The sequence below is a fragment of the Heloderma suspectum genome, chromosome 4, assembly GCF_057233095.1.
Source record: "Heloderma suspectum isolate Gila_16-S chromosome 4, 16-S_ref, whole genome shotgun sequence".
In the NCBI taxonomy this organism is placed as follows: Eukaryota; Metazoa; Chordata; class Lepidosauria; order Squamata; family Helodermatidae; genus Heloderma; species Heloderma suspectum.
In genome coordinates, this window is record NC_139461.1 from 265,271,681 (window position 1) to 265,284,327 (window position 12,647).

At 39.1% G+C, this 12,647-nt stretch overlaps 1 protein-coding gene across 4 annotated transcripts in view; it reads left to right on the top strand.

Moving 5' to 3' along the window:
* CEPT1 (choline/ethanolamine phosphotransferase 1) overlaps positions 1-12,647 on the top strand; it is a 35,765-nt gene that overhangs the window by 21,475 nt on the left and 1,643 nt on the right. For all 4 annotated transcript variants that reach the window (XM_084853655.1, XM_084853658.1, XM_084853654.1 and 1 more), the window contains exons 5-8: positions 6,899-6,983; positions 9,358-9,489; positions 10,596-10,754; positions 11,641-11,766. In XM_084853655.1, coding sequence (XP_084709781.1) covers positions 6,899-6,983; positions 9,358-9,489; positions 10,596-10,754; positions 11,641-11,766 — 502 coding nt within the window. The remainder of the gene's footprint in view (positions 1-6,898; positions 6,984-9,357; positions 9,490-10,595; positions 10,755-11,640; positions 11,767-12,647) is intronic.

The window sequence follows — 12,647 nt, forward strand, 5'->3', positions numbered from 1 at the left end:
GAAAAATGTTGTTAGAAAAATATTCTTAGTCATCATTTAGAGTTCCTTGCCCTCAAGCTTAGGAAAGATCCCATGGGGCCCTTTCCTAAGAAGCTGTGTAACAGTGATGTAATTTCCTAATAAGCCAAAGTTTCATTGTCTGACTTTTCTTTACTTAAATAAGGTTTTAAATATAGTTTTATTTGTTCGTTTGTTTTATTTATTAAATTTCTATACTGCCCAATAGCCAAAGCTCTCTGGGAGGTTTACAAATATTAAAAACTTTAAAAATACAGTATACAGATTTTAAAAGCCAATTACATAAAAAACACATGAACAGACAATATACACAAAAGAACATATATCTAAAACAACTTCAAACAAGCAATCTCAAAAGCAAACAACCATAACTATAAGCCGTTCCAGGATCAGTTAAAACTTATCAGATATTGCCAAATACCTGGGAGAAGAGAAAGGTCTTAACCTTTTGATCTTTCTGTTGCTTTGTGGAATCGAGCATAAGTAGCTATTTTCTTCAAAATACTAATGGGGGTGCTTTCTGATTTAAACATAATTTTATAAAAATGAATCAGTGTGGGTATTCGAAATCTCTCAAGATCTCGCATAACTTTACTGTCCTTTCTCTGAACCTGTTTCTATTAATATTGCTTTTCAAGATAAAAGACATTTCATATAGAAAGATTTCCTGATCTAATCTGAGTGCAGATATTTATACCCATTACCATGTAACACATAGTTTTTAAGTACTTGCCAAATATAGGGATTGAAGTCCGCTTCAACTACGCAGTAGTTGTGTTTGTGGCAGTTGCATGGGGTTTCTTGCCATGCACAATATGAATGAGAGGCTACATATGTTGGGGAGCCACATGCCAAATAAGGCTCTCAGACACATCAGCATGAGAGTTTAAAGACATTTCTCTGTTCATACTACATATCTGCATATATATACCAGTTTACTTGGGCAAGCATAAGTAACATATATGAAGCAACATAAGAGATTTTGAATTCCAGCTGAAAGGAATGAGGGCTGCAAAGCAAGAAGAAGTTGCCAGAACTGACAAGTCAAAAACCACAGGCTGCTGTGTCAGCAGGTGATGGAAATAATAATTAGCATTTATACAGTGCTTTTGACTATTGCATACATGAGCTTCATAATCCTTACAACAACCCTGTAAGTACAAGGTATTGATATCCTCTCATTGCAGGTGGGGATAGGGGAGGACTGGGGCAGAAAGACAGCAGCTTGCCTAAGGCCATCTAGTGAGTTAATGGCTGAGGTAGGATTTGAAGCTATGGTAAATCAACAAGACCTTGAATGTTTTTCACAAATATGGCCCCACTCTATAAGGCAGTTGTCATTTTCCCTGATCAATATTTCATATATAAATTTCATCAGATTTTAAAATACTAGCAAAATGAATACCAGGCAAAACGAGGACTGAGAAAGATTGGGTTACATAGGTGCCTGGAGTTGCTCTTGAACTGAATCCATATAGTTCTGGCATTGTATGAAATGGTGTGATCTTAACCTAGAGAGACTGCAGAATGGTAACTCTAAAACAGGGTGGGGAACCTTAGGTCCAGGGGCCAAATGTGGCCCTGTTGTGGTCGAAACTGGCCATTCAGGATCCCCCAGGATGCCATGTAGCTTTCCCCCAACCATCAGTCATTGGTGGTTTTCAGGCCTGTGTGCAGTTTTTTTCGCCATTCTAAAAGGTTGAAATGCTTCCCCTAAGGTACAGTATGCTGGTATCTTTTGTTTTTTTTCTCGTCATCTCTATAGTCTTTGGTCTTGCCCCCTTTGCCTTCAGCCAACTCACCACTGGAATGTGCCCTCTGAGAGCTTCTCCAAAATTGACTTTGGCCTACCCCTGCGCTGAAAGGGAAATAAGGCATTGAAGTAGAAATCAAGTGGCATTTCTAACATCGTATACAAGAACAGGAAAGAAAAAATAGTGTCTGAACACCCCCTCTCCATGGTATCTGTATTAAATCTGCCCCCAAATTTAGTGTAGTATTTCACTGTGAGTACATTATTGCTTGGATCAGGCAGATGCAACCAGGTGAAGATCCCTCCCTATTGCATGTACATGCAATGAAATAATGACTGTAGTTGCTTCAGATGTGGTTGTGTAGTTCTGCTAAAAGAATGACTGGGTTTGGCTGGTCACAGCAGGGGAAGAAACCATCATGGCTGCTCCCCCCACCCCCATGCATGCTGCGTGAGCAACTGCCATTTGCATTATTCCCTGCACTGCAGTGTGGGTGGGTATGTCATCCAAACCTGGTGCATGGGGGGGTGGGTTGTACCTGCCCCACAACCCATGACATGCAGTAGAGGTAGGATGGGTATGATGGCTGCCCCCCCGCCTCACCGCATGCCAGATTCAGATGACATGCTAACCCATGCTGAAGCACGGGGAATAATGCAAATGGTGGACGCAGGGGAAGCAGCCATGATGGCTTCTTCCCCCACTGTGATTATCCGAACACAGCCACAGTATTTCCTACGGTTTGGAAGTACTGTGGATACTTTGCTAAGAAACAAAAATCCAAGAAACATCATACATTATGTGTATGAATTGTTTTGAAACAAATTTGTTTTATTCAGTCAGGCTAGGATGTCTGCTGCTGTTGCTCAGTTTATTTCCTTAGCTGCAGCATGCTGTCCTTTAAATTTCTATGTTGTGTTCAGAAGAACAGAGTATGTACTAGCTAGGGGATTTTTCCTAAATGTTTTTTTTTTTATGGCTGGCTTGTTTTGATGATGTGAGTTGAATTGAAGCCACAGTTCGCTATAAATTTGGTTCTGTTTAACTTCAGAACCTACACCAAACAGGTTCTAACACCCCAGCGGGTAACCAAGCTAATTCCAACAGTCAAACATCACCGCAGACAAAGCTGTAAACTGAATCTATTTAAGGCTTTATTTTGGAAAAGTACAAAATAAAAAGAAAGTGGTGGCATTGGTGGTTATATTAGCATTAGAAACTTTATCTGTGATTACAGGGAAAGAGAATGCAACAAAAATAGGAGGTTAATTAAAAGAATTGCAATTGCTGAAGCTGGTATTATGAATTTAGCGAATAAGGTAACGGCTTGAGCTTCTAACATTGTTATGACTCATCCTTCGTACTTTCTCCTGTTTACTACTTGCAGTTTAAAGCTAAATGAAACGAAACGAAAACATAATTGTTAACTCTCCTATTACTTCCTCCTGCACCTTACTTGAATATAAAAGCTGAAGCTACATTCCTCTAAGCATGTGAAGAATAAAGCTAGCAGGTAGAGTGAAAGGAAAGAGCAAAGACATGAAAATAATTCTAAATTCTATCTTCTAAGTTCTAAAGTCTAGGAATCTAAGTAGGCCCACAGTTACCCAAATCCTTGGCTCTGGTGGCGAGGCAGAAAGAGCCAAGTGAAGCAGGAGCAGAAATGAGCTCTTACTACCTATGCCTTTATTCATTTGCTCTGGTCAAAAGTGGGCCCCCCAATGAATAATGAAACAACCATTTTCCAATCAAAATGGGCTGGATGTGTGGTTTGACCACCTGCTCACCCATCAGAAGCAAGGTGTCTTATCTATCTCCCACAATCTCATGTGTTTGGGGAACATCTCTGGCACTACTACAAATGGGTTACTTTGAAGTGTCCTAAAACATAGCCAAAAGTCTGCCATTTGGGCACGTTATCTTGATTGATGTATTTCTCCTTGGTCTTTGAACTCATGGTCATATTTGATCATATCCACCCGAACACCTCCTCCCAATTATCACTCATGCTCAGTGCTACAGCTTTCCCCGCCCAACTAGTGTTGAGTAAGGACATTCTCTTATCAGCAGGTGTACACCACAAGATGTCAAAACAGTACTTTTCCTCCTCTTAGTGGGCATCTGAGCATGAGTGATAGCACCATTTTTCCCCCTTTTTTCAAAGCCAGCCCTGCAAAATCTTAGTTAGAATCATAGTTAGTGAGATAACATCAGTTAGCATAGAATCAAGGTCAAAGATCTGGAATATAAATCTGATTCTTAAAATATGAATTTGAGGCCTTTTAGGGGCTCTTCTTGTAAGTCTCCCCAAAACCCTCATTCAGATCATTTCACCATTCCAGATCAAATTAGCCATCTTCAATCTTTTGTTAGCAGCATTATTTAACCCTTTTAGTACCAGATTAGCATTTGACACTAAGAGTGCTGTGCCAGGCCTCTAAAAACATTGAGAGAATCACTCTTCAAAAATTTCTAAGGATTGGGAATGTAAAGAAACTGGATTTTTAAAACTTTATTGAATTGTCAAAATATGTTTCAGTCAATATGGATAGGGTAAACATAAATCATTGTCAGCATTTTTTTCTTATCTCCAAGGAAGGAGATCTTAGGAAATTATCATGGTTGACCTGAAGATAGTCTTGAGAAGATACTTTGAACGAGATGGGTGAGCCACCTGTGCCTTGTATCAGATTGCTCAGAAATAAGTTGATCCATTTCTAAAAATATATATCAGGAAATGGACTGGATCATATCTGAGCCAATCTGAATTGGACTGTCTCCATTTAATAGTCAGGGAATGCTTGCAAGCCTCCCAGATCGCGGGCTGTCAAATGACAGCTTCACATGTGCAGCAGAGAGCTCTCGTGCAACATTTGAGGTGTTAAAAAAGAAGAAGCTGTACCTGCAAGTGTAGTCATGAAATGCTGGTCATAGAACTTTTTCTGTGTGACATGTAATGGGTTTAACACAACTTGTAAATATTCGAAGGTAGCATTTTGAAAATGTCATAGTCTCTCTATGCAAGGCTTCATGTGCTAATCAATTACATTCTCTCACAAAACCACCCTGTGCCCACTCTCTGACATTTTGTTTCTCCTGTAACCTCTCTAGCATTTGTACTGCCTTAATTTTTCTCTTTTGACTAATATTATGACTTATGCAAGATTGCTTAATCCAGTTCTTCTCTGCTTTTGGTGTATATCTTTTTTTCCTGCCATCACGGACATTGCTACTTAAACTTTCTGAACCAGTAATTGAATATTAAATTAGTGGATAACCCACACACTACCCATGTATCTGCCACAGCAGATTACTAAATGACTGTTCACAGTGACTGGGTACCAGATATATTTATTAGAAATGATAACCTCTACATTTAAGCAGTTGAAACGATGTAACTTGTGTTGGGTGTGAAAATGTTTTCCTGTGTGAATGACCTTTGGATCAAGGCAAATGTCCCCATTTTACTTTGGGGATTGAACCTTTATAGAAAGTACAGGCTATTTCTAGGGCTTAAGTCTGTTTAATGAACTATCTTGTTTCTGTTGTGAAGCTTATGAAAATATGGATGTGGACTGGCACATAATAGTAATGCCTGTGGGCAGGGTAGCATGTCCAAGGGATATGGTAGATTATGAAACTATGATATATTTCCTGTCTATTAAATATAAATAGTTAAATACTGAATCATTATACAAGTAGAATATGAATACACATGGATTTTTTCCATAAATTTTCTTTTTTTTGTTAATTTCTTGGAACGTATAAACATCCCTTCTCATATATAAAAGGTCAAGCAGAATTCTTTGAAATTATTTCTTTTTATACATGGAAGAATCTCCCTGTGCAAAACAGATGGCTGACACTTTCAGTTTTGGTGACACTGATCATCTTTTGAGGCAGTGAAGAGAAGGGTGCCCTGAATCAGTGGCCCCACTTTCCAGCATGATTACATGCTGGACAGGAGCTCTCTGCTCCATAGCCAGTCATGGCCTCCTGGCGCATGAAACTGTATGATACAGTAGTGAACACATGTTTGTTGCATGCAGATATTACATTGTTACATGTGCATGTCAAAAACATGAAGTATCATTTGGCCTTTAGGTAAGACATGACCTGCAAACTTTAGAAATATATCCAAGTGTTCTTCGAAAACAGCCATAGCTAAGACTTAGCCGAAAACTATGGTGCTCATGGTTTAGTGCAGGTATAATACTTCTAGTCTCTTAACCATGCTTAAGAAATTGGGAGCAGGCTACAGGTTTATGTACTCCCTCCTCCTGGTACAAATACCCCTTCCCTTCCCTTAACCAAAGCTTAGTGCAACATCTGCACTGTTGCTAGTCAGGAATCCTTCTTAATCAGGGTTTGCAAACCCGCTTCAAACCTTGATTCCAAATTCTGGTTAATAGAGGAGCCCTGCTTAACATCAACCATGGTTAATGCCTGCAACATTAAAGTAAACAGAGGAAAGGGAGTATGCAAGAGATTGGTAGTATTATGTCATCACCAGCCCCTTGTGAATTACACCACAGAATGAAAGGAGAGGGACTGTGATGAGGGCAAACATTTTTTCATGGAAGGAAACATTTTTTCACTCTAAATTCTTTTTGTTGGTGGGCAAGGTTTAATGTTTACATTTCTGCAACTGCTTATAGTTAGTTGAAAGAAGTAAACAAGTTCCAACTACTACATTTAGCTGCACTCCTAGACAGCCACATTTGGTGAGAGGGAAGCACAAATGTAGCCAGAAAAGTTTTGAAAGCTTCTGCTGCAGCAAATCAAGAACAAGACATTTTTACATTTAAAACCAGCTTGCCCCTACAGCCAGGTGATTGACTGCAGTAGAAACCTAAAACACCTCTGGCCACATATACACTTGTCTCCTACATACTGTGTGGCTATCTAGGGTTGTGGCCGCTCCATTTTCTGTGCTGTGAAGGTAACAAGCTACAGCACAGCATGGGTATGTCAAGAAACTTATTTTTTCCCTTAATTTTCATTTTTCCTTCCATTATTTGTTTGTTTTACCTTGTGCATGATAAAGGAAAGCTGCCAAGCTTGCAAACTGATTAAAATTGCTTTGTGTAATTCTGCTTTTTTTGGCTTTTTTTGTACCTAATCAGAATTGATGTGACTGAAGTGCAAGTCTTCATAATAATCATGCATTTACTGGCAGTGATCGGAGGACCAACATTTTGGGAAACTATGGTAATTCTGTTCATCATGTATATCCCATGGGGTGTGTGTGCGTGCGTGTGTGTATTCAGCCTACTGTTTTTGAAAGACATGTTCTATACATTTAGAAGAATACCACTTTTGTTTTTGTAGGAAAGATTTTCCAGTGGAGTAAATATCAGTGTATTGTATTAAATTTATGTTTTAACTACAAAACACTGGTTTATTCCACAAAATATTTAAAGCTAGTCTTTCTTTTGCATAATGTACTATCATTAAGTCAGAGGAGCCCCAAAGTCTGTTCCATAAGAAGCAATTTGTCTGCCAGTTAAACAAAACATCAACATCCTGGTGGACTGTTCCCTAGTGCAAATCTGCTTTAATTGGAATGGGATGACAATTGTATCTGGATGTAAGTGTTGAGCTGCAAATCCCATTCAAATTGTGCTGTTAAAATTTTATGACACCAGTTATCATGAGTACTTACCAAAGATGATTTGGCTGCCATAGATGCTTGAGCATGCTATGTGTGTCTACTAAAACGTAACATTTTGGTCCATAACACAGCAGCTGTGAGTGTCTTGTTTTGTAAGTTACTGTTAAAAGCAAAAGCTAATTTTCTGCAACAATTACTTTGCTACAGTTTAATTTTTACAAAAATATAGAGGTGGAGCTTGCAAAATATCTTAAAAGCAAATATTGTATTGGCAAAAGGTTGTTTTGTAGCTTTAAAAGTGAACCTTAGCTTTCTTTGAAGTATAAAACACATTAAAGTATTTTGAAATCCACTCTGAAAATTGAATATGTGCTATTTTTTACACAATATGTAAAACACGTTTTTTGTTTGATTGGACAGCTGTAGCTTCTTTTGGTTGTTACTTATTGCTGGAAAAAATCACACTCTCCTTGTGTAGAGAAAAATATATAATAGCACGTATACTCAGACATTCCACTTTTCTATCTAAGGGCCTTTTTGCACCACTTCTGGATTTGCATGAGAGCTTCACAACCCTTTTTACAGTGACAGTGGTGCAACATTTTGTCCACAGATAATGGAAGGGCAACAGATGGCCTGGGGGAAGGAGGACAGCTGTGCTGCTATTGCCTCCCATGCCTTTTGTTAACCTTGCTAGGTGTGCACTTCAGCACAGGAGATGGAAAGTGCAGAGCCTCCAAAGAATAACTGAATGAATGCATATATGTTTACAACATGGTAAGGGAGAGGTAGCCTTGTTGCTTCTCACCATTCTTTGAAAAACAAATTAATGAGTGCACACATGCTGGAGCAGAGGTGTATGCTGCCATTATACAAGTAAAAACTAGGAGTTCACAAAGTGATGGGAGAACTGGGTTGATGGTCCCTTGTTACCTTGAGGAAAAACATGTGAAATGCTTGTAACAAAGATTCTACTTTTAAAGGTGGTCTAAAATTGTTCAAACAAACAAATGAGTCAATGAGCAAATATTTACTGTGAAATTATTAGAAAGGATAATATATTAACAGCACAATCCTATATATGCCTACACAAACGTAAATCCCAGTAACTTTAATGGGGCTTACTCCCTCATAAGTGGGTAGGATTGCTGTCTAAATTGTGGTGGTCAGACCACTGACTAAATTTAATGGGTTGTTTAACTACAATTCCCAGCATTTCTGACCAATGGCCATGCTGGCTGGGGTTGATGGGCTTGAAGGCCAAAACATCTGAAGGGCATCAGGTTGGGAAAAGCTGGTCTAGAACCCTGAGAATGGGCTACATTTTCATCCAACATTGTAGTCCTATGTTATCATTGATTCTCCCATTAGCTTTTCTCCATTTCCCAGCTTTTAGCATGGAATTTTGGAGTATATCCAAACATTGCCCTTTTTTCATTCCTTTTATTCTCTTCATTTGTCTACTAGTTCTGTTCCCTGGACATATCTAATCTTGTCTTTTCATCAGGTCAGTTCTGACCTTAAATGTGGCATCTAACTTCACCTTATGGATCCTAGTTCGTGACTACCCCAAAATGGAAACTCAAATATTGGGACCTCTTGTTCTATTTGATGGTGTCTGTTCTCCTCAGGAAATAAGTTCTCACATACTGGGGTTGGATCCAGATTTAGCCATATTTAGAGTCAACCCATTGAATGGGCCCTAGTCATGATTGACTATTGATTTCATTTGGTCTGCTCTTAAATTTGGAAAATCTGGAATCAGTTGCTGTTGTTTCATCTTTATATCACAGGTCTTTAGCTTTCAGAAATGTAATGTGTGATGAGATTATTTTTTAATCCCCTGTTGTCTCCAGGTAGTTCCAGGTATAGATTTAGAAAACTGGAATGTTTGAGTTTACTTGGAAGCTAGGAAAAAAGTATTTAAAATTAACTTAACATTTTTAATATGTTTCTCCCTCTCCTGTTAAGATTCCAGTGGTAAATATCCAAGTGAAAATACTTCCAGCTCTTTGTACTGTAGCAGGAACCATATTCTCATGTACAAACTACTTTGGTGTGATCTTCACAGGTGGTGTTGGCAAAAATGGATCAACTATAGCAGTAAGTGATTCCTTGTTCTACTATGTTTTTTTTTTTCTCTTTTGGGTAACTCAGCCTTTTTTTCCTGCCAGGCTTGTTGCCATAACTTCAGGTGGGCCCATTTTATTGGTAGGGTCTTCTACTTTGTTTCTGACGAAAATAAATAATACAGGTTTTCTAAGTGAAACTTTCAAAATAATATAGTAGCTTTGGAAACAAGGAAACGTTTAAAAAGAAGAAAATCTGGTTCAAACCATTTTCTGACATCAATTTCATGTCATTTTTGCCTTCTGGTCATTTTAGGTTACATTCATAGATTTAACACTCCATTACTCAGAGACAAGAAAGCAACTACCTATCTGATCTTCCACGCTTCTATGTGCATTTGAGCACAGTTGTTCAAGATCTTCCAGAAATAAGGCAAAGGCAGTTGTTTTGGGGTGAATGTTTTGTATTAAGGGAGTTGACGTATTTTTAATATTTAGTAATAATTTTGCTCTTTATTCAGCAATGCCATATTGCTTTGGGATACAAATGAAAAGATTTGGGCCACCTGTGCTTTGAAAACTGCATCTCTTCTTACCTTTTATACAAGGGCCAAACTACACGTTCTGCTCATCATGTAGGTGTAGCTAAGACTGGTATTTTTCTTTTCTTCACTGTAACTGTGCACAGTCCTGCAGGGACAATGAAGTGGGGAAGGTTTCATCCTTCCCTCCCTATGTGTGCTGGTCCCGATCCAAATTGGGACTGCCCACAGTTAAACTGAAGTAAAGACAGACATCAGGCTCAGCTACATCTACACAATTAGCAGAACGTGTCGTTTAGTCCCAAGTCTCATTCAGTTCTAGCCAGCAGAAACCTTCAAAATGTTTTGTGGCTGAAATTGCACGTAAGCTGTGCTTGCAACATAGAGTCCATAATGCCTGCTTTTCTCTTAGAGACTCCAACCACACATCCTACTCTATACTTCCCCACTGCCAGTTGAGTGAGTTCAAGAAGGTACAGTTACAGTGTAACAAAAGGACTGTCAGCCTGCCACATGTTCTGGACATGCCATATTGACACTTGTACTTCTGTTATATGCCTTTCTTGGCATATTAATACAAAATTCCTTCTCTGTATAGGGGACTAGCGTCCTTTCACCATTTCTTCACATTGGATCAGTCATCACATTAGCTGCCATGATCTACAAGAAATCTGCTGTGAAACTCTTTGAAAAGCACCCTTGCCTTTACATACTGACCTTTGGTTTTGTTTCTGCTAAGATAACTAACAAACTGGTGGTAAGTGCTTCACTGTTCTTATCTTGTGTGATATGCTTTGCCATTAAAGGTTTATTACTTTTCTTCTACTGCAAATACTGATTTATCCACACTTTTTCCAACTGTTCCATTTCTGAAAGCTGTTCAGTGGGATACGTAATGGTACTTTTCACCTACCTCCAAGAACGATTGCTCTAGAGGATTGGCCATAGCCTAATATTTGAAGAGAAACATTAATACAAATTAAGGGAGCAATCCTGTGGCCCCTAGACAGCGTCTGGGGGCATAGGATATTCTGGATTCCTGGATTCGAGCTCAGAGACAGCACTCCAACCTCGGACCCAGGGAGTCCCTGGCCCCTCCCCCTCACAGCCCCTCTATTAAGTTATTCATCACAAATGATGAATAACACTGAGCTCCCTGGCCCCTCCCCCTCACAGCCAGCACAGAGAGAACCATGCTGGCTGCCTCTTCAAAGCTGCAAAAGCAACCTTGGAGAGGAGGTAAAGGGGTGTTTCTGTGGGTGGGGAGGGGACTAGAGAGGCCGACTTAGGAAGTATCCCCAGGCCTCTCCAACCTCCTTCCCTCCCCCTCTGCAGTGCCCCAGCTAGTTGGGCACTGCCCTGAGATCTGAATGCTATAGGGCAGGATACAAATGTTTTAGATAAAACAAATGGGTGAAAAAGCCTGTTTAGTGAAACGCAGAGCGGGAGGAATGTGGAGGCAAAGATTGCCTCTGCTTCTCCTCCTGTCAACATTGGATGCCAGTAGGCCTCCAAGTTCAGAGTCTTATAAGTATCGGGATAGGATTGTGCCCCAAGTTACTTATCCCATAAAATGACTGCCTATTAAGTTATTCATCAAAAATTCTGAAACAGAATATCTGGATTATTGTTTTTCTCTACAGGTTGCACATATGACCAAAAGTGAGATGCATCTGCATGACACAGCATTCATAGGCCCAGCACTCTTGTTCCTGGACCAATATTTTAATAGCTTTATTGATGAGTATTTTGTACTTTGGATTGCTCTGGTAAGTATTTCTTTATTTCTCTGGGCATGAAAAATATCTTATTCATTCTTTCAGATACATATCTACAACCTTAGTTTTGCATCAAAACCAAGGGAGCAGCAGAGAAAAATATGGCTGCCTTCTACATACTGGGTAGCATTCACAACTTTCCAAGGTTCTAGGGCACCTGCGTGTGTGTGTGCACACGCACATGCATCTCTGCAGATGTTATCTGTTATCTTCTGTGAGTTGCATAATGTTCAGCATGTGCAGTCCTACAAGGGCATGTGGGTGCATCAGAGCCCCTGTGGATTTATAGGGATCAATTGTGACAATTATGTTTTAATAATGTTTTAAGTTGCATTTGAATAGTGTTCGATTTCATATCAGAGCTATATCATCCAGAGAACATAATCTGAGAACACTGCTTATAAGAAAGCTACAGTTTTATGCCTTGGGCTCCCCACAGCTAGAGGTTGTTCAGTATTTCTTTATTCAAGAACCTTAACACAACCTGAGAAGCTCTTACATGTTTGATATTGTGAAAGTACCCTTGGGCTCGTTCACATATTCTTAACTAGGTAGCAATTTTAACCTTAGTGATGTGCACTGAAAGCATGACAGACCCATTTTTTTATAAGTCACTGTACCAAAATAGCTGTAATATTAACGCAGGCAGTATAAAAGAACAATTACCGAGTTACAGTTACATCACTTCATACCTTGAAGGATATGGTCGGCATTTAGGAAAAGGTGCAATCTACATTAATTATACAATCAATGCTTGATGATTAGATAGTAAAGTGCACAAGTATACTCTGATTCACCGCTGCATGTTTTAAAGGAAATTTATATCAGTATTTTGCAGTTTAAATAAGATTTAAAATTAGTACGACATCTCA